Below are 22,146 nucleotides of genomic sequence, written 5' to 3' on the forward strand. Positions count from 1 at the left end.
GCTGCTTCTCTGGCCCCTCTGGCTCTGGTTGCTGCAGCTCTGCTCCCAGGGCAGGTCTGCTCTGTGGGCTGTTTCTGTGACTCTGCTCCCAGCACTGACCTGCTTCCTGGGCTGCTTTTCTGGCCCCTCTGGCTGGCACAGCTCTGCTCCCCAGCTCAGCTCGGGCCCCTGCTCTCTCCTTAGCTTGGCCCCACTCTGTCTGACCCAGGCAATTCCAGCTCACATAGAGAACGGGACCGCTCCCCCGGCCTCCTGACTTCCTGATTAGCCTGCCCGCCCTGTCAATCAGGCTGACCTGGAGCATTGGCCTCTGCCCATTGTTCCTGGGGACGATCAGTCGCAGGAACCTGATTTCCCCTTGGCACTGGGAGCTAGCCAACCAAAACACCCCCACTCAGTTTTAGTAAGGGGGAAAGTCCCCTTACATTTGTCTACCCTTTTCTCTTCCAGTCAGTTGTGGTTTTTTTTTTAAAGTGCAAATTATTTATAAACACTATCAACAAGGCAGGCAGGGGATTCATTTATTTCTTCGGCTGTTTGGCAGCATTCGCAAGGAGAGGGAGCCCTGTTATTTCCAGCCTCAGCTTGGCCACGTGGGTCAGTGGATGTCCTCTGGGGGCCAGATCCTTGGGCTCGCTACATGCTTTAAGCTGTTTCACCAAAGCAAAGCAGCCGTAGTGCCGGCTTCACTGGTCAGTGGAAGATACCCCCAAGTGATGCAGCCCATCCGTAGCAGCACATCAGCTGTTACAGCACCACAGCCATGAGGGTATGGAGCATAGCTGGGGGCGAGGCTAGGGAATATGTGCCCCCCCCCCCCGCGCTGCTCCCTGGCTGCCCGAACAGCCCCAGGCAAAGATCGTAGCAGCCCTGAGGCTGCTCTTGCTCACACCAGGGGCTGGCCGGGTCTCTTGTTGACCCTGGGATAAGGGGGCATAAAAGTCACATCAAGCCACCTTTACCCCTTTCCCCTTGTGAGCTGCACTCGGTACAGGATTGGGGCTGGGATTTTGAACTGGAGTTAGGCAGCCCGTTTGCCAGGCAGTAAGCCGTCGAAATTCACTTGTCAAGCCTGCAGGTCTGGTTGCCACAGATTGCTAATGCAGCCCTAGGATGCATGAGGGGAGGTGTTTCCAGTAGAGATAGGCAAGTGTTAGTACCATTATACAAGGCACTGGTGAGACCGCATCTGGAATAGTGTGTGCAGTTCTGGTCTCCTGTGTTTAAGAAAGATGGGTTCAAACTGGTGCAGAGAAGGGCTACTAGGATGATCAGAGGAATGGAGAAGCTGCCTCCTGAGTGGAGACTTAAGGAGCTTGACTTGCTTAACTTAACAAAGTGCTTCCTATAAACACATCACAGGGGCAAACACCAGGGAGAGAGAGGAGTTATTTAAGTGAAAGGCTCATGCTGGCACAAGAACAAATGGATATAAACTGGCTATCAATAAATTTAGGCTAGAAATGAGACAAAGGTTTCTAACCATCAGAGGCGTGAAGTTCTGGAACAGCCTTTCAAGGGGAGCAGTGGGGGCAAAAACCCTAACTGGTTTTAAGACTGAGCTTGATAAGTTTATGCAGGGGATGGTATGATGAGGTTGCCTACAATGTCATATGTCCCATCCATGACCGCTATTAGCAAATCTCTCCGATGGCTAATGATGGGACACTAGATGGGGGGCAGCTCTGAGTTCTACAGAGAATTCTCTCCCAGGTGTTCGGCTGGTTGGTCTTGCCCACATGCTCAGGGTCTAACTGATTGCCATATTTGTGGTCAGGAAAGAATTTTCCCTCTGGGTCAGATTGGCAGAGCCGGTGGGGGGGTTTTACTTTCCTCTGCAGTGTGCGGTGCGGGTCACCTAGAGTAAATGGTGGATTCTCTGTAATTTGAAGTCTGTAAATCAAGATTTGAGGGCTTCAGTAACTCAGCTAGAGGTCATGGGTCCACTACAGGAGTGGGTGGGTGAGGTTCTGTGGCATGTGGTGGGCAGGAAATCAGGTTAGCTGGTCATGATGGTTAGCCTTGTGGCCTTAGCATCTATGAGTCTGTGAGAGCAGGCATTTTCCCATCCTACCTGTGTTGAATGGGGACTTGGACAATGCAGCTTCCCGCAGGTCTCCACCAAGGCTGCCTCCAGAGTTGGGGGATGTGCTGCTTCCCAGCCCTAGGTTTCAAGCTCCCATCCAGGCAGCTGTCCCCAGTCTCAGTGGCCTCAACTCAGTCAAGGCAATTTGTGCACATGTGCACATCTGTCTGCAGGAAGCTGGGTAAGGGCTACTGCTTGGAGTGACTCTGCCCCCTTAGTCTGCGTTGGGCTTCCCCAGGGCATGCGAAGCCTGGAAGGAAACCAGTAGAATTCAGTGAGCAGTACTGGGGGGCATGAGAACATGTGGTAAGACTCTAATGGGGCTGCCCCATCCCTCACTCTTCTAGGACGCTGCAGGAAACAAGCCCCTGTGCTCTGAGATCACTGTTCTTTCTCCTCCTTCTCTTTTCTCTCCCCTGCCACAGCTGATTCCTTCCCCTTTTCCACCCTATTTTTAGACATTGTTCCGTGTGTGCGAGGCACACTAAGAAAGTTTCCAAGGCAGCTGGTGAGACTTCCCCTTTCCCCCCAGACACGGGAGGCCCAGGGGATTTGGTGTGTGCACCAATGGAGCAGGATACCTGCTGGACTGACCTGACGCAGGGGCAGGGAAGATGTTTGCCTACAGAGAAGCTCCTGGCCTGGGGCTGAATGAGAGCTCTCGACAAGGCAGTGCACGTGGGTTGATCTGTGGCTCCCCTGAACTCCATGCCTTCCCTTGCCGCTGATATGGACTCTCAGTTTCTGCTGCTGCAGCTTCCTATTTCTCCTCTGATTCTTGCTGAATGCTGTGCTCTGGCCAGAATATATTTAGCTGGTCTGCTGTGACTCCATATCTTCTTCTAGGTCTTTTATGAATCATTCTGTGGTCTTCTCGTCTCTGTCATCACTTGTCTTCCTGTGAAGAAGAGAGGAAGCAAGAGCAGTGCTAGGTACATCTGTGTTTAGCCTGTGGTCATTGGAATATCTTCCCAGACCCATCACTCCTCTTCCTCCGATGACCCCCCCAAATTCCCTCCTCTCAAAATGGCATCAATTTAGACTCTCTCTTAAATCATTTCTCCGTGTCCCATTTGCATTTGTTTCTTGCATCTGTTTCTGCATTTAATAGAAGAGCTTGAATTTCTGAGAGATCGAGAGAGATCAAGCCAATGGCTTTTGATTGGGTTAGATTTTGTATTTAGGTCACTGCTTTATCAAGTTCATTTGTCCTGATCTTGCTCGTGAAAGAAGCTCGTTTGTATGAGAAACCACAAGACAAAATGTAGGAAGATTGAACACTGCTACTTAGGAGAGTCCTGGGAGTGAAACAGAGGGGTTGTTGCAAGATCAGGGCTGAGGGACACTAGCATTGAGGTTTGGTGCCCAGGACTGGTGTGTCAGGGGGTGATGCAGGATCAGGAGGAGCATTGGCAGAGCTGGGATTGGGTCCCAGGACTGGAATAGGAGGGCAGGGTGCAGGGCAGGAGGGAGGTGCCATGGCAGAATGTTATGGGCTGGAGCAGCTCAGGACTGGAATGGCAGGGGTTGCTTTGTCCTGCCTACAACGTTGTGGGGCTCCGCTTGCCCTGAGACAACTCCCGTTCTCACTGGCATTCATTTTCCCTTTTGTATTTCCAGGGTCGTCTGATCTGAGCGAGGCTGAAGAGGCTGAAATAGACACCATCAAGCGGCACAGGATGGCACTCCTGGAGGACATTCAGGTATGGGCCACCCCACCCCTGCCCATCTCTGGACAGACAGGTCTTCCCAGAACCTGCTCTCTGGGGGAACTCTTTACAAACATCCCATCCCATCTAGAACAGTTCCCTGGCCTGGCAGGAGATACTTTCCCAAGCACCATCAGATCTGGAATGCTGAGGTTCAAATGGCATCAGTCCCACCAATTAGCAGCATCCAGCCTGGGGAACTCCCCATTGCAAGAGATCATCAAAGCAAACACTATAACTGGACATTTTGAAAAGGCTGGCGAACTTTATGAGCAATATTACTAGCAGCCCAGATCCTCAGCTGGGATAAATGGAGGTAGCTTTGTTGACATGAATGGAATCTATGCCAATTTACAGCAGCTGTCTCAATATGTGGAGTTACTATTCATTAGCACGTATTACTTGTGTAGTGCCATAGCTGTGCATGGCAGTGTACAAAACCAAAACAGTTAGTTTCTGTTCTATTCCATGCCCATTGTCATGGCATCTGAGCCCCTGCCCTATGTCAAGCTGTCTGGAGTGGCTCACGAACGCAGGTGCCAGCCAGAGCACAACCCCCACACTGGTTGTGTGTTTCTGTCATTAGATTTAACCACCCATCAAGTGTGAATTCCACAGGCACTATAACAGCCTTAACACGGAGTCACAGACAGTCCTCTTGGGCACTTCAGTCTATCTTGCCACCCAGGCAAGCCTGCCTTTGTGACAGATGGTCCCTCACACCAAAAATCACAATATTCAGGTTCCTCCCAGTCCCAAAGGACCAGTTACTTACCCCAGGTCATTTGTACCTTAAATCCAACACCAAGGACAATGCTTTTAGCCAATCCTATATTTAGGGCCCTACCAATTTCACTGCCGTGAAAAAAGTGTCATGGACCATGAAATCAGCTCTCCCGCAAGAAAACCGATCTCCCCTGCTGCTAGGAGCCCAGGGCTCCTAGCTGCTAGTCCGGCTGCACTGGGGAGGGACAGGAGTTGTCCTTCCCCTGCACAGCCACTCCTGGTGGGGAAATCAGACCCACCTCCAGAGGCAGCACAGAAATGAGGGTGGTACACCCTCACTTCTGCAGTGGAGCAGCCCAGGAACTGAGCTCCAGGCTTCCATTCCCCTTCCCTCTCCCCCCCCTCCTGCCACAGCTCCCACCGCAGCACCAGGCACCAAGCTTGGGGTTTCCTCCCACAGGCTCCTGCCAGGCTGGGAGCTTTCGCTCACAGCACTGCAGCTGGAGCAACCTGGGCCCTGGGCTTCCGCCCGCCCTCCCACTGCAGCTGGAGCTTGGGGCAATCCAGGCTTGAGGCTTCAGCCCTGCGGCTGCAGTCGGGGCACCTAGGTTTGGGGCTTTTTCCCCTGTGGCTCCTGCCGGGACTCGGGGTGACCTGGTAGGGGCGTCTGTCCTGGCACTTCTTCCAGGGCTGGGGCACCCATTTTTCCTGGTGGGCCCACAAATTGGCATGGGGCCCCTGCCTTTATCTGTCCCTGGCATGGACTATCAGCTAGGACTCCCCAGATGGGGTGCTCCCAGCAGCATTGGGGGACATCTTACCCACCTCCACCTTCGGGAATCTCCTCTAACTGCAGGAAGCTGGGAGGGTGCTGCCTTTAGAGCCCAGCTCTGAAGGTAGCACAGAAGTGAAGGTGGCCATCTTGGGACCCACCTTCAACTTTGCAACCCCTCTCATCCCCCATGATCCCCTTTTGGGTGGGGAACCCCATGGTTACAAACTCTGAAATTTCAGATGTAAACATCTGAAATTGTGAAATTGACCCATTTAAAAACTCTCTGGCCGTGAAATTGACCAGAATAGACCATGCATTTGGTAGGGCCCTACCTTTATTAAACTAACTAAAGGTTTATTAACCGGGAAAAAGAAATAAGGGAGGTATGACAAGGTTAAAGCAGGTAAACACACACACACACACATGAGTTACAATCATAGGTTTAAAAAATAGAAGCTGCTGTAATGTTCAAGCACTAGCTGTCCTTTAGGGTTAATCCAGCTAAGCAGCTTGGGGATCCCTTGCTTATGCTTAGAAATACTGCCCTCTCCAAATTCCAAGAGCCCAGTGATAAAGATCCTTCTGGTCAGGGATTTTTATTCCCTTCCCCCAGAGTTCAGACTGTGATGAGATGAGGGGTTGTGCAAGTCCCTCTTCATGGGTGTGGGGGGGGAACAATCAGCAAAGTCTTTTGTCCACTGATGTTCCATGGTGGTTCATCTGGTGTCTATGGGCCTTCTTCTGTTGGGCAGGAGATGACACCTCTTGTGGTAAATTAGTATTTCATGCTTGGTAATGCTTCTTTCCTGACTGTGCGGGTTTCCAGTTTCATAGCAAACACTTAAGTATTACCTTATAGCATGGGGTACAGATATTGCCAGTGAGATTAATGCATGCAGCAACTCACAAGCATTCCATAAAGTCCAAACACATCTCTCTAAATCTAATACCCATTTTAATAATACTAATACCCAAGTGAGCCACTGGTTTCCAGCTATGCATTTGTCAGTGTTCAGTGAGGCCTAGGGGCCTTGCCATGAGCTGGCACCTGGCCTGCCAGCATCACACCTTGAAGAGCTTATTGAGCCAGATCGATGGGGCTATGTTGATTTGCATCAGCTGAGGAGCTGGCCCATGATCTGCAGGTGCCCGGATGCCCAGGTGACTAGGACAGAAGGTTACGCCAAGTGCTACCAGATGAATAATCCCACCTCGTGCTTTGTGGTGTGAAGTGATTGCCATAGAGTCAGGAATGCAAGCCCCCTCCCCCTTCCAGGTACAGCTTTACCCAACTGTCCATGCGCAGTGTTTGTTTGCCATACCACTGCCAACGTAGGAGGCAGGAAACCTGAGTAGATGGACCAGAGGGCTGACCCAGTGTGACAGGAGACAAGATACTGGACTAGATGGGTCAATAGTCTGAATCTATCATCTCTCCAAAGCTGGTTAGTAACCAGTCACTGCCCACTGGGGCAGGAGGTACCTAGGTAACAGGGTCCCAGGATGGAGATTCGTCCCTTTGGGAATTTCTCCAGCAATCTTGGTGCATTATCACTGGGGTTAAACAGCTGGGAGATCTCAAATTGCCTATTGAGCAGCTGAAGGATAGCGCCAGGAAATAGGAATAATAACAGTAAATCGTTTGTATCACAGTAGCCAAGTTCAGAGATCCATTGTGCTAGGTGCTGTACAAACATGTTCACAGGGAAGGGCTTAAAATCTAAATCAACTCACCAGGCAAAGGGTGGGAGGGGAAAGAGAGGCATGGAGAGAACCCCAAGAACTTGGCTCCCTTTGTAACCCAGAGGCAGCCAATTAGGATCTGGGAGCTATGAAGTGTCCAAAGGAGCTGAATTCCATGTTTAAATGATAGAATATAGTGAGGAGCAGCCCCACCAGCTCATCAGTCGGTGCGGCAACTGCTGAATGACAGGGGCACAAGCAGCTCCCTCCAGGGGCGGCTCTAGGAATTCCGCCGCCCCAAGCAGGGCGGCACGCCGCGGGGTGCGCTCTGGCAGTCGCCGGTCCCGCAGCTCCGGGGGACCTCTTGCAGACGTGCCTGCGGAAGGTCCGCTGGCCCCGCAGCTCCGGTGGAGCATCTGCAGGCATGCCTGCAGGAGGTCCACCAGAGCCACGGGACCAGCGGACCTTCCGCAGTCATGCCTGCGGGAGGTCCACCGGAGCCGCCTGCCGCCCTCCTGACAAAATGCTGCCCCAAGCACGCGCTTGGTGTGCTGGGGTCTGGAGCCAGCCCTGGCTCCCTCTGATACAGGATCAGCACACCCAACTCCCAGGTGACTCCCCCTGCTTGGTAGCTGGTTCCACTGCTTCTCTGCACACCTTTCCCGGCTGTGTGGCCGGGCTACAGCAGGGAAAGGGGCATGGCGCAGCACCCATGATCCATTCCAGAGCAGGCACAGACATTCCAGAGCAGGCACAGGCCTTGCCATGAGCTGGTACCTGTTCTCTTGCTCCCTGGCTCTCTCTGCACTCAACTTTTCAGACACATTTGACAATAGGTGTCGGAACATTTGCTCCCCACCCCCGCCTTCAGCCAGTGTCCAACATGGGTGGAGAAGGCGACCTGAGATCAGCCCCCTTTTTGATAAGACACCCTGGCTGGTCCCGTTACAATGGCCAGTGAACTGGGCTGGCCCTGCCCATGCCAGCAGTGCTTGGCAGCCACCCAGAGGTGAGGTGAGACATCTGGTCTCTCTTCCATCCCCTGGCTCGCTCACACCCCCTGTCTCTTCCTCCCACAGAAGCTGAAGGAGGAGATTGCACAAGTGTTTGCGGAGATAGATTGCTTCCAAAGCGCAGAAGAGAGGTGAGGATCCAGCCATATGCTTGCAGGGAGGTGGCAATTGCATGGTTGTTCCTCTGGTGCATAGGTGGCATGGCTCTTCTTCAGGGTGGAGAAGGAACCAGGGGCCTGCTTTAATGCCCTAGCTGGAGCCTTTCCATTGACATCAATGGGGTTTGGTTCATGTCCCAGGAGAGGGGAATCTTTCTGGGCACAGGGGAAATGATGGAGACAGCTGGCTTGCGCACTCTCTCTCTTCCCTTTACTTCTCTTTACTAGAGAGCAGTGAGTTCAGTAAAACACCAGCCCCTTGAGAGATTCCAGTCTCCATGGGGATTAACACCCCCCTGCCTTAGGATGGACACAGGCAGGCGTGGGTGAGTGGCTTATCTTCTCGGCCCTGGAGCAAGCCAGAGCTGAGATCCGGAAACTCTTGTTGGGAGCCCTCCTCCTGCCCCATCCTTTGAGGGGAATACAGCTGGCTGCTTCTCTTTGTGCCAGGCTTGATTCTCCACCTTTGCATCTGCAGCAAAATGGTCCAGAGGGACAAAGATCTGTGTGTGGGTCGGAAGAAGTTCAACATGGACCCTACAAAGGTAAGGTGTACTGGTCCGACTGCCGCTCATTGCCATCCCATATGGACCCCTCTTTACTACGGCTCAGATGCGAGTTACCCACTCCAAAGACATTCATTCTGCCATCGGGGCAGACACATGCCGGGTGGGTCCCAGGAACTGGCGATGGGGTGGGGGTAGGCTGGTTTCTCAGCCCGACATAGCACTATCAGGCAACGCCCCGTGCCACGATATCTTCTGAGAGCTCTGAGCGATGGTGCCTCCCCATGACACATGGTGCTGACACGTGTCAATCAAAGCACCCCCAAAGCGGAAGAGAAATGGAAGGAGGAGAGACAGGGCCAGACTTAATCCAACCACTGACTCTTCTGTCTGTCCAGGGAGCACAAATCCAGAGAGCCCCCAGCCCAGGCTCTCTCACCTATAGATTTCTCTAAAACCTATTCCTGGGTTGCCTGGGTAGGGAGGGAGGTCACCCGACAGGATGTGAGGCTTTCTCACACTCAGAGCAGGCCCAGCCAAGCCAGGCCGCCCCTGCTGCTGGCCTGGGCATGAGAGTCTGCAAAGCAAATCCGGGTCTCCCACCCACTGGATAACTCCCCCCAACCCTCCGCCCAGCGCAACCCGCACTCCCCACCCCACTAGCAGGAGACTCAGAGCAGGGTGTAAAGGCAGAGGTGAATGTGAATAACAAGAAGAGACCTAAGGGCCGCTTTCTCTCCCCTCCCCCGCTCTGCTGGACCACTCAGTCTGTGCTTAGCAAAGAAAACCACAAGCTACAACAGTAATATCAGCCCCCATCATTTTAACCACAGCAACCGTCTCACTGGCTCCAGCTCAACTGCTGCTGCTCTGACCAACTTTCCATCATGCCTCCGCCCCCTCCCACTGGGACGCAAAAGAGGACCCTCCAGCAGAGCCGGTACTAGGCAGACTAAGCAATTGCTTAGGGCCCCGAGCAGCTCAAGGGGGCCCCGTATTCCCTTTTTATGATGTGTTGTATGGGAGGGGGGGAGACTTCCTGCTTAGGGCCCCCAGTGGGCTAGCACTGCCTCTGCACTTCAGTACCATCACAGCAATTGCTGGCAATACCCACCAGCCCACCAAACGGGGAGAACAGTCTGGGTGACATTCACTCCAGAGCACCAGCAAACCAGCATTAGGACTTCTGTCTGTTTACATCCCACCTGGCAATCCGGCCCCTTGTGGTCTCTTACGTAGAGTTAAATCAAGCCCTGTTTTGAGCCCTTCAGTGGGACTTTAGTGATGTCTGGTCTTTGTGCTGGCCCCTGTGTGCCGAGGGGGCTGCACCCATAGAGAGTGCAGACTCCACCCAGGGGTGGTGGGGCAGGAGGGGGGCAGTGGGTGCGACTTTGGGATCGAGCTGGTTGGAAAAACTTAGAGGGGGCTATTTTCCATTAGAAAACGCAGCTCTGTTGAAATCAAAAGGCGTCACAAAATCATGTCGATTTCATCGAAATTCTGTTTCAGAGAAAAAAGGCGTGTGCGGGGAGAAGGGAGGGGAGTGCTGATGGTGTCGAAACACCCCACTTGGACACATTCAGAATGGAACGTTTCCATTTTCCTTTTGAAAAGATGTTTCCTTTCGGAATGGTTTAAACTGTGCATGATGCCGTACATTATAATAGAATCTGCCTTTTAAAAAAAAATCAGAATGGAACCAAACCAATTTTGTGGGCACAAAACATTTTGATCAACCCAAAATGAATTTGGGGGGAGAGGGGGAGGTGTCATTTTCTTCGGTGGAGAATTTTGAGATTTTCCGGTTCCATTGGATCTAAACAAAGACAAACTGAAATCTCAAAATCCTGCTTGAAACAGAATTTCCGCACTCCGCACAGCTCTGCTCGGGAACCTGGCAGCTCCCCGACAGTAGGTGTCCTGGGCCAGGCCAGGATGGGTACAACATTAGCTCCTATGTGGAACATGAGGGGAGGGATTCAGACAGCAAGTCTGGCTGTGTGCTCCCTGGCTGCGTTCTGAGGGGGAGGAGGAGTAGCTGGATTTGGGAGGAGGCCTGCAGAGCTGGGGAAACATGATGTCCTGAGATGGTCGGGCTGGACCCCCACTAAATTGCCCTTCCCTGCCCCCCCTGAACCCCCTCACTCACAGCCTGGGTGTGCTCTTCCCCCAGGGGATCCAGTACTTGACCGAGCACAAGGTGCTGTCCTCAGACTTGCGAGAGATCGCCCGGTTCCTCTACAAGGGAGAAGGCCTGAACAAGACAGCCATCGGGGATTACCTGGGAGAGAGGTGAGCCTCGCCTACCTGATCTAACTCTCTTAGGCCTTGTCTACAGTGGGGGTTAGACCCAACTTCAGCAGCCAGTGCAGCTGAACTGGAGCAGCCCCTAGCATAGACAGGCAGAGCTGCCACTTGCACTGGGGGAGCTCGGCCCTGCTTGAAAGGGAGATAAGCCGTGTATAGCTCAGCTTCCGGCTGGTTACCCTGTAGATGCAAGGGGCTAGCACTGGGGCAGCTGCACTGGTGCTGATGGATGTACTTGGGGGGAATTCCCGGTGCAGACAAGGCATCAGTGTAACAACCTTGCCAAAGGTCCTGGTGTCTTTTTGTGGGGGGAAAGGGAGCTGAATTTGGAAAGCAGGGAGAGGGGGTGTGCAGAGATGTTCCTGGGGTAATCAGAGCTCTGAGGGGGCTGAGCCCAGCTCTGCTCAAGGTCACATAGAAAGGCTGCATCATAAAGCACTGAGTCACAGTCTCCTTCTCTCCCCACACCCTCCCACTCGGCCCTGTTTCCTCTACCAGGGACCCAGCGAACCTGCAGATCCTTCAGGCCTTTGTGGAATGCCACCCGTTCGCCAACCTCAACCTGGTGCAGGCACTAAGGTGAGTGAACACCCAGGCAGAGAGCAGCAGAGGCCTGGGAGTGGGTGCTCAGGCCTCGCTGCAAAAGCAAGCGAATGCACACCAGAGCGGGGACGGAGCTTCCCGAGCATTCGTCTGGGAGGGAACCCCCGCACCCATTTTCATACTTGAGTGTCCGACTGCACCAATGCAGGGGAAGCCACTTCCCGGGGTGGTGTCCCATTGCTGTGCGGTGCATTGGGGAGCATGAGCCCCATTTCCCTGGGGGGCATCTTGCTGCGGTTCCCTGTGTTAGGGAAGAATCACCTATATGTCATAGGAGTGCATCCTACTCTGTCATAGGTTGGCCCCCCTCCTTCCTCCTGGGGTGTCCCAGCATGGGGGGAGAGGATCAGCTGTTTCCAGAGGTGGCCATGTGGGTAGTGTCCGTGTGCTGTGGGAGAGGGACACCTCCCCTACCCCGCTTCAAGGGCATCTCATTGAGCTCTCACATTGCCCATGCGGGCTTCTCGTCGGGCTCTTGTGCACTAGCAGCAGAGGGAGCCTGTATCCTTGAGGGAGGCGTCTCATTTGAGGCAGTGCAGTGGGGAGAAAGGTCCCCGTTTGCTAAGAGAGCATCCTGCTGGACGCCTATGTGATGGGGAGAGAGGCCCCGGGCTCTGGAGCAGCTGTCCTGTCCTGCTCCCTTGTTTTGGGGGAGGGTTCCCCGTTTCTGAGGGACAGTGTCTAGTTGTTGCCCTAGGAGCTGAGGGAAGGGTTCCCTGTTTCCCAGGCGGGGTGTCCCATTGGGTGCTGAGGGGAAAGCTGCCTGGGTCCTAGGCTGGGTGTCCCATCGCAGCCATCTTGGGAAGAAATGGGCCCCTGTTGCACATAAGGATGTCCTGTTGCCTTCCCTGTATGGAGGGAGGACACCCGCACGTCCATGGGAGGAAGGAGGGCGCCCCTGTGCATTAGGAGCATGGAGCCTGCCTGGCCATTCTGTGACTAGCCCACGGGCCCGGTGTCCTTGCAGGCAGTTCCTGTGGAGCTTCCGGCTGCCCGGGGAGGCCCAGAAGATTGATCGGATGATGGAGGCCTTCGCCAACTGGTACTGCCAGTGTAACCCAGGAGTCTTCCAGTCAACAGGTAGCTGCAGAGGCGGGGAGTGGGAATGAGCTGCCAGATGTTTGCTAAAGTGGAGCTATGAATGTAGTGTTTGAACAGTAGAGATGGCACCTCCAGCTTTAGCTTCCCTTAGGTCAGGTGATTTGGCCCCGGTCCCATATCACTTCTGCCAGTTCCTACCTGTAGGTGTTTTTTCTAGAGACAAGGGACAATGCTGCTCTCCATTTCACTGACAGAAACCCAGTGGGCCATGTCCGCAGCTGGCGTGAACCCACTCAACTGCGGGGAAGCTAGTGGAGTCTACATGGATTGACCCCAGCTGGGGATCATTAATGATCTGGATGATGGGATGGATTTCACCCTTAGCAAGTTCGTGGATGACACCAAGCTGGGGGGAGAGGTAGATACGCTGGAGGGTAGGGAGAGGGTCCAGAGTGACCTAGACAAATTAGAGGATTGGGCCAAAAGAAATCTGATGAGATTCAACAAGGACAAGTGCAGAGTCCTGCACTTAGGATGGAAGAATCTCATGCACTGCTACAAGCTGGGGACTGACTGACTAAGCCAGGGGTTGGCAACCTTTCAGAAGTGGTGTGCCGAGTCTTCATTTATTCACTCTAATTTAAGGTTTTGCGTGCCAGTAATGCATATTAACATTTTTAGAAGGTCTCTTTCTATAAGTCTATAATATATAACTAAACTATTGTTGTATGTAAAGTAAATAAGGTTTTTAAAATATCTAAGAAGCTTCATTTAAAATTAAATTAAAATGCAGAGCCCCCCTGGACCAGTGACCAGGACCCGGGCAGTGTGAGTGCCACTGAAAATCAGCTTGTGTGCCGCCTTCGACATGCGTGCCATAGGTTGCCTACCCCAGGACTAAGCGGCAGTTCTGCAGAAAAGGACAAGGGGATTACAGTGAATGAGAAGCTGGATATGAGTCAACAGTGTGCCCTTGTTGCCAAAAAGGCTAACCGCATATTGGGCTGCATTAGTAGATCGAGGGAAGTGATTATTCCCCTCTATTCGGCACTGGTGAGGCCACATCTGGAGTATTGTGTCCAGTTTTGGGCCCCCCACTACAGAAAGGATGTGGAAAAATTGGAAAGAGTCCAGCGGAAGGCAATGAAAATGTGTAGGGGGCTGGAGCACATGACTTATGAGGAAAGGCTGAGGGAATTGGGATTGTTCAGTCTGCAGAAGAGAAAAGTGAGGGTGGATTTGATAGCTGCTTTCAACTACCTGAAGGGGGGTTCCAAAGAGGATGGAGCTCAGCTGTTCTCAGTGGTGGCAGATGAGAGAACAAGGGTCTCAAGTAGCAGTGAGGGAGGTCTAGGTTGGATAGTAGGAAATACTATTTCACTAGGAGGGTGGTGAAGCACCGGAATGGGTTACCTAGGGTGGTGGTGGAATCTCCATCCTTAGAGGTTTTTAAGGTCAGGCTTGACAAAGCCCTGGCTGGGATGCTTTAGTTGATGTTGGTCCTGGTTTGAGCAGGGGGTTGGACTAGATGACCTCCTGAGGTCCCTTCCAACCCTGATATTCTATGATTCTATGATCTAGACCAAGTTTCTAGTCCTACAAAAGGAGTTGCCTCTTGTTGCCTTGATTTCCCTTTTCCTCCCCTATTATCTCTGATCTCTTCTTCCTTCTTTCCCCTGGCCAATCTCCTCTCCTCCTCCTTCTTGCCACTCTCCTTCCTTTCCCCTCGTGTCACACTCCATCGTCACTGTCCCTCTTCAGGCAGTTGGCTCCATACCAGCACCCAAAACCTTAGGATAGTGCAGGGGTCAGCAACCTTTGGCACGCGGCTCACCAGGGTAAGCCCCCTGGCGGGCCGGGCCAGTTTGTTTACCTGCTGCGTTGGCAGGTCCGGCCGATCGTGGCTCCCACTGGCTGCGGTTCGCCATCCCAGGCCAATGGGGGTGGCAGGAAGCTGCAGCCAGCACATCCCGCAGCCCGCACCACTTCCCGCCGCCCACATTGGCCTGGGACAGTGAACCGCGGCCAGTGTGAGCCGCAGTCGGCCAAACCTGCCGACGCGGCAGGTAAACAAACTGGCCCGGCCTGCCAGGGTGCTTACCCTGGCGAGCCGCGTGCCAAAGGTTGCCGACCCCTGGGATAGTGGCTCCTGGCCATCTGACAGCAGCAGTGCTGTTAGTGATCTGCACTCCGATAGCTGAACCATTAGATGCCAACCCAACCCATCCTGTCCCAGCAGTGGAAAAGCCTGTCACCACCATCAGGCTTGTGTCTCTGGCTCACAGCTCCATGCTCTGGAATAATCGGCCCAGGCCACCCCTCTGTCAGTGTATTCCTAGCTCCCACCAGTCATGCTTCACGTTCCAGCATTTCATGTGGGTTGGGATGGGCACAATAACTGTCCCAGCGACTGTGGCCTCCCACCGCGATGCTGTCCTAAATCAGCATCTGTGCTGGAGGTCAGACAATGGTTCTCAATCAATTTACCATTGTGGGCCGCATTCAATACTATCTGTATGGCCCTGAGGATGTCACATGGCCTGCAGCTGTGTGCTGATTGGGCTGCAAGCAGCCCATGGGCCGCAGGTTGAGAACCACTCGTGATCACAATGGTCCCTTCTGACCTTAAAGTCTATGAGCGTCGACAGCCACCTGTCTTAAATCAGCATCATCACGAAATGGCGCAAGGTTGAGGAGGCAAATAAATATCACATCCTCTACCTGGGACTTGTGTCCCTTCCACACACATGATGCTGGCCCTTGACAGGCCCCGTGTGCCGGCCACCAGACCCCAGTGGGGTGAGCACCCTCCCCCACTTTCCAAGGGCTCCATGGGATCCAAGCGCTCAGTACTGGAGACCAAAGGAACAGGCAAGCGAAGGGCCATTAGCAGACCTCAGGCAAAGGGAGACAGCCTCCTCCCACTGCAGGGGGGGAACCCTTTTAGAGCTTCAATGGGAATGGAGAAACCTCCCATCCACCTCCCCCCAGAACCCCAGGGGCACAGTTCCCCCTGCAGGGGTGTCTGGAGTGGCGATGCTGCCAGGCACCCACACCCCTCTGCGCTCTCTCGCTCACCGGCAGATACGTGCTACGTGCTCTCCTTCTCCGTCATCATGCTGAACACCAGCCTGCACAACCCCAACGTGAAGGACAAGCCCCCCTTCGAGAGGTTCGTGGCCATGAATCGAGGCATCAACAATGGAGGGGACCTGCCTGAAGAGCTTCTGCGGGTAAGTGCTCCTGCCTGCTCGCCTGGCCTGCTGCCGGGTGCTGAGCTGGGAGAAATACCCAACCCAGCCAAAGGCATCATCGATACCTCTCCCTGGGGCATCGTGCCGATTTCTGGGTGGTCCCTTCCTGGAGCATCCATGGTTCCCATGAGTGGGAGAGTCCATGTATTCCTCCCTCCTCAGTGGCTCTGAGAGTGCAAGGAGACAAAGGCCTGCTGGGCCCAAGGTATATCACCCCACAAGGTTGTCAGGTGTCTAGTTTTTTATCTGAACCATTAAAAGTCCGGTTGGTGGCACAGACAGACTAAGGCAGACTCCTTGTCTACCGTGGTTCCGCGCGGCTCCCAGAAGCAGCCGGTATGTCCCACCCCGGCTCCTAGGCATAGGTGCAGCCAGGGGACTCTGCATGCAGTCCCCACTCCAAGCACCAGCTCCACAGCTCCCGTTGGCCGGGAACCACGTGGCCAATGGGATCTGCGGGGGTGGCACCTGCGGACGGGGCAGTGCACAGAGCCGCCTGGCTGCGCCTCCATATAGGAGACGTAGGGAGGACATGCCGCTGCTTCCGGGAGCAGCCTGAGGTAAGTGCCGCCCAGAGCCTGCCCCCTTCATCCACCCTGCACCCCTGCCCCCCTTTCCCAACTGTGATCCCCCTCCTGCCCTCCAAACCCCTCGATCCCAGCCTGCACCCCAAACCCCTCATCCCCAGCCCCACCCCAGAGTCCACACCCCCAGCTGGAGCCCTCACCCCCCACACCCCAACTCCCTGCCCCAGCCCAGAGCCCCCTACCGCACCCTGAACCCCTCATTTCTGGCCCCACCCCAGAACCCACATCCCCAGCCCAGAGCCAGTACCCTCTCCTATATCCCAATCCCCTGCCTCAGCCCCGAGCCCCCTCCCATACTCTGAGTTCAAACCCCTTGGTTCCACCCCCCAGCACGGAGTCCCCTCCTGCACCCCAAATCCCTCATCCCCAGCCCCACCCTGGAGCCCGCACCCCCCAGCCAGTGACCTCACCCCCTCCCACACCCCAACCCCCTGAGCCAGCCTGTGAAAATGAGCAAGTGAGTGAGGGTGGGGAGAGTGAGTGACAGAGTGGGAGCAGTGGAGTGAGCAGGGGCAGGGCCTCGGAGGAGGGGTGGGGCAGGACAGGCCTCGGAGGAGGGTCGGTACAAGGGTGTTCGGTTTTGTGCGAGTAGAAAGTTGGCAACCCTAGTAACCCAGCTGCTGAGGAAGGAGGAATAAGTGGACTCTCCTAAGCTGGGGGAGCAGGGGTGCTCCAGGAGGGGGTTGTGGGTGTCTGGAAGATGAGAGAATGTGCTTTGGCCCGGGGACAGGGAAGGTACATTGGAGAGAGCCTGCCAATGTGGCTTTGCTGGCCAGGGTGTGCTGCAGACCAGGAGAGTGTGGGGCGGAAAGTGTGTGGATGAGCAAGTGTATGTGTGTGTGTGTATACGACAGAGAGAGAGAACGAATCTGCAAGGGTTGCGTGCGCCTTTGCAAGTGTGGTTAGCGGTGGGTGTGTCTGTCAGGGTGTGTGGGTGGTGCGTGTGTCTGCGAGTGTTTATCTCTGTGTGAGCATGCCTGCCTTTGTCGGGCTGGGTCTTTCAATGGGACCTAATGGAGTGAGGCACCCAACACCCAGCAACTTGCCGAGCGAGCTGGGCACCTGACTCCCTTAGCCCCAGCCTTTGTCTGTAAGCTGTTCAGGGCATGGTGTGTGTACATCTGGGGCATCAAGATGATGATGATGATGATGATGATGATGATGATGATGTCATTGTGGGCCAAATTATGAACACCTTACTCACACTGAGTAGCACCCAGGAACATCCCCATTGACTCCTGGGGAACAACTTGCGGAGTAAGGTGCTGACGTGAATAAGGGTCTCAGAGCCTGGCTCTGCGATTGCCATGTGTCTTCACTGGGGAGCGTTTGCTCAAGGAAGGACTCTGGCGTCTCTTTTGTGCTATTTGTAGTTCAGGTTTCTCTGATCCCGAATGGCCTTGTGCCCCTGGCCTCAGCCTCGGAAAGCCTCAAGGGATTTATTTTACCTGGTGAATTCCTGTATTGCCCGGGGGCCATTCTCCCTCTCGCTAGACCTCCCTCTGCTGAGGATCCTGATGGCACCCCCTGCAGGTTCACCTTCTGGCTCCCTTGGCAGTATCAGTACCCAGATCAGACGGGGATCCATACTTACGAGAGGGAGTCGTTAGGCTTGGGCAAGGAAGAGCCTTAATGGCCAGGTTTCCAAAAGAGCAGAGCAGCACCCTGTGGCCCTTGTTCAGGGGCCTAAATGGAGGCAGAAAGTCTGGCCCTAAGAGACCCAATGCTGCCGCTGGCCTGCACTGGCAGCCACGAAGCAGAGTGTGCGTATCCTGCTTCTCCCGTGCAAATCCCAGAGCTGTGGAGACCAGCCACTGCATGGCTGCTGCTCAGGGAAGGCAGCATGACAGCTCCTCCCTTCTCACACAATGCCTGGGGAGGTCAAGTGCAGCGGTTCTCAAACTGGGGGTTCGGACCCCTCAGATGGTCGCGAGGTTATTACATGGGGGGTCATGAGTGTCAGCCTCCACCCCAAACCCCACCTTGCCTCCAGCATTTATAATGGTATTAAATATGTTAAAAAGTGTTTTTAATTTATATGGGGGGGTCGCACTCAGAGGCTTGCTGTGTGAAAGGGGGCACCAGTACAAAAGTCTGAGCACCACTGCTCTAGTGTCTCCTGCTCAGGTTTAGCCTGTGGAGAGGGGCCCTGCCCAGTGCTGCAATTGTAGCTCTTTCTTGGGGTGCCCAGAACTCTAAAGCGCTGTGTTACCCCCCTGCCAGTCTTAACCTGGCCTTGTGGTAACATTCAGTGAACCCGTTCCCAAGCCCCCAGGAAAAGTGTTCCTCTGCAGCAGCCAGCCCCAGCCCTGGATGCCCACAGAAATACCAAGTCTGCTGCTGCCTCCAAAGAGACAGACTCCACATCAGCCAGCTGGCTCACTGAGGACACCCTGTTAACCTCAATACAAGCCTAAGTGTCTGAGCACAGAGCAGAGACTGAAGAGATCCTAAGCAGGAGGAAAAGAGATGGTTACAAACACCACAAAAAGCCACGTTTTCTAGTGACTCAAACTTAACCGTAGCAAGCAGGGATCTGCCTCAGCACCTCCATCAAGCTATCTGCATCCCCAGCCCCTCAGGCAGGAGGACCCACGGTTCACAGGCAGGGCCAGAGCGTGCTTCCCCCTTTGTCCCCTAAGTGATGGATAACAAAGAAGTCCCCTTGCTTCTTTTTATAGACCAAAAAGTCTTTGAAATGTATTCTCCGAAAAGTAACCCCAGGCTCCTCCCCTCAGCTGCTTGTTCTTCGGGGTGCAGGCGATAAGCCCACTCCTCCTCCTCTGGTCAATTGACTTTCTCAGTTGGCTCGCTCACTTTGGATGCAAATGTACGTTCCTTGGCCTTTGCTTGTGATCAAGCCATGCTGTTGTCCCAGAGCTTGAGCCATGCTGGCAGGTAAAGCCACATTCCTTTCTCCAAGGCAGGTTCCTTGCTCATCAACCTATTGTAAGAACATATTGCCAGTGCCCATACACAACTCTTTATACACAACCCATACATACATCACACAATGATCTTCATGTCCAGCGTGGCACCAGTTGTCATATGATACCTTACAAGACAGTGTTTGGCTAAATATTCTGACAGCCATGTGTTGGGTGTAGTGAGTTTGTCAGGCCTGCTGGGTTATTGTTACATAACCATGCACCCTTTGCCGGTTGGCATCAGGGGGCTCGTACAGGCCACAGGGATGATTTGGCATTCAGAACCCTGTGTCGACTGTGTCCTGCTCATGACACCCACCTACCCCAGCAGCAGCCCTGGCGCTGTGTAGCACCCCTCTGCCCCACTCCTCCCTCAGTGGGAAGGGCTCAGCTTTCTGGCATCATGTCACTTCCTGACGGTTGTTTGGAGGAAGTTGCAAGAACCTTTTACTCAGAACTTTGCGTAATAAATGATGTCAAATCCCAGTAGCACAGTGTCATCCCCATACAGGACGAGACGCCAGAATCCCCCTCCCACAGCTGTGCAATGTACTGGGGTGTGCCTGGTAGCTCACACGTGGGTGTGTCTGCTTCTCATTGCTCCCCTCTGCGCTTGTGCGTGTCTGTGCAAAATAGCATGCTGTCCGCATGGGCATATGTGTCGTGTGTGTGTGTGCGTGCATATGTAACTAGGGCCTGTTTCGGCACAGGGATGTTGAGCACACACATACCACTCCCATTTTGTCCCTGTGAGATGAGCATCAAGGGGTACCACGTAGCCAGCAACCCTGTCCATCCATATGTAGGGAACGTCAGTGAGTTAAGTCAAGTCACCCTATGCCAGCTTTTTAATTTCTCTCCCTCTTTCTGTGGAGCAGAATCTGTTCGAGAGCATCAAGAACGAGCCATTTTCCATCCCGGAAGATGATGGGAATGACCTCACACACACTTTCTTCAACCCCAGCCGTGAGGGCTGGCTCCTTAAACTGGGTACGAAATGCCTCCTTGTGCAGCTCACCACCATGAGCATCACCCCAAGAGTTTCCTATGCAACCCTGTGGAGGTCTGCATCAGCCGCCCTTCCTTCTGCTGCCGCGGGTTGAGTCTGACCCCTGGTGTTCAAACCTACCGGCTGTTCTCTAGCCAGCCCACGCCTGCACCTCCCAAAGCCAGTCTGCTGAGAAGGATGCCTCCCCTCCCGCCAGTTCCGGGGGTGCGTTCAGCATGGGGTGGAGGTTATATCCCTGGGCACTAATCTTCAGGGGGTGATTGTGAGGGGGAGCTGTCAGGGACCGACACATTTTGAATCTTGCTGCCCCTAGGAGGCCGGGTGAAGACCTGGAAGCGCCGTTGGTTCATTCTGACTGACAACTGCCTGTACTACTTTGAATACACCACGGTAAGGCTGCACTCCAGTCAAGCAGTTCTCTCCCAGGGGGTCTGTATTTTCCAGGGGTAATGAGTGATGGGGATACACCCCACTCTGTCATCCCTGAACTGCGGTCAGACTGAGCCCCACCATTCCCAACCCCCGCCCCAAGCTATGGCCCACAGCTGCCATTCCAGACTGATTAGAATCAACACCATGGTACGTTCTGTCAGGCAGAACTCTGGCCAGCTATAGCCATGGGCTCCAAGCGCCCCTTTGATTTGCTAGTGTGTTTGTGTTGGGGGGCCTGCTTGGCCATAATGTGTATGCCAGGGCAATGGGGAGCAACACGTCATTGGTCTGGGTGCTGGGAAGATGTCAGAGCCTCATACTTGTTTCTCATTGGCTTCCAGGATAAAGAACCTCTAGGGATCATCCCCCTGGAGAATCTATCGGTTCGGAAGGTGGAGGACCCCAAAAAGCCAGTAAGTCTCCACTGTTTGATACCGGGACAAGCATGTGTCATCAGAGACACTAGCAGGTTTAACTCCTCCTGCCCCGCTCAGCGGCATTGTCCCAGGCAGCACTCTGCTGTCTTGGAGGCGGAGTGTCTGCACTGCCCCACCCCAGGACCCAGCCCCAGGCAGATTCTCTTTAAAGCACCACATGAGTGCAGGTGAGAAACACGGGATCAACAGCTGCAGAGACCAAGCCCTCCCTTTACCCCCAAGACAGGGGCAGGCACAGCATGGGCAGCGGCAGGATAAACTTCCCACACACCTAAGCCCTGCTGATGTGCTTCAGGTCTGTCTAGGAGGGGCTGCCACTATGGGTGGCAGGGGGAGTTCATTCCCCATAGCCTGCTCAGTGCTTGGCCTCTCTGCTGAGGCTGTTGTCGAGGTTGCAGTTGTAGTCTTTGTTACGCTGCTATAGACCAGGAGTAACACGTGAGTCAGTGGCCCTTTACTTGGGTTACACTGGTGGAAGATCAGTATCAAACTCAGTACGTTTGAGTTGCCCATTGGCAGTCCTGTCTCTCTCTATAGCAGCTACTGGTACACTGGAGCAGGGGCTGGAACAAGACCTGATTGCTCAAGGCACAGAGGTCTTGACTTCAGGCCAGGAAGTTATGGTTCTGTTAGAGCTGGGTGGGAAAATTCCAGTGAAGTTTTTCATGGGAATTTGCCAACTAGTTGAAATTGAAACATTCTGTGGCGATGGTTCGATATGGACGGAGTTCCTCCAGAAACCAGGCAGCTTTCGAAACCTGCCTGGCATCCTGCCAGCTCACCCACCCAGCACCTCTCCAGCTCACTTGGTGGGCAAATTGTCTCAGAGTCAGGGACCCCAGGCTTTCCCTTTCATGGGCACTGCTGAAATGTCTGGGTTTTGTTCTGAGTTT

At 54.1% G+C, this 22,146-nt stretch overlaps 1 protein-coding gene across 3 annotated transcripts in view; it reads left to right on the forward strand.

Annotated features, from left to right (window-relative positions):
* Window positions 1-22,146, forward strand: part of CYTH4 (cytohesin 4) — a 30,292-nt gene that overhangs the window by 4,971 nt on the left and 3,175 nt on the right. For 2 of the 3 annotated variants that reach the window (XM_039520717.1, XM_039520719.1), the window contains exons 2-11: window positions 3,707-3,789; window positions 8,059-8,123; window positions 8,629-8,695; window positions 10,830-10,948; window positions 11,462-11,542; window positions 12,534-12,646; window positions 15,692-15,840; window positions 20,254-20,365; window positions 20,698-20,774; window positions 21,158-21,229. In XM_039520717.1, the coding sequence (XP_039376651.1) occupies window positions 3,707-3,789; window positions 8,059-8,123; window positions 8,629-8,695; window positions 10,830-10,948; window positions 11,462-11,542; window positions 12,534-12,646; window positions 15,692-15,840; window positions 20,254-20,365; window positions 20,698-20,774; window positions 21,158-21,229 (938 nt within the window). Of the gene's footprint in view, window positions 1-2,932; window positions 3,019-3,706; window positions 3,790-8,058; window positions 8,124-8,628; window positions 8,696-10,829; window positions 10,949-11,461; window positions 11,543-12,533; window positions 12,647-15,691; window positions 15,841-20,253; window positions 20,366-20,697; window positions 20,775-21,157; window positions 21,230-22,146 lie in introns of all 3 variants that reach the window. The other variant, XM_039520718.1, reaches the window with a different exon arrangement.

This window comes from Mauremys reevesii, linkage group 1 (genome assembly GCF_016161935.1).
Source record: "Mauremys reevesii isolate NIE-2019 linkage group 1, ASM1616193v1, whole genome shotgun sequence".
NCBI lineage: Eukaryota > Metazoa > Chordata > Testudines > Geoemydidae > Mauremys > Mauremys reevesii.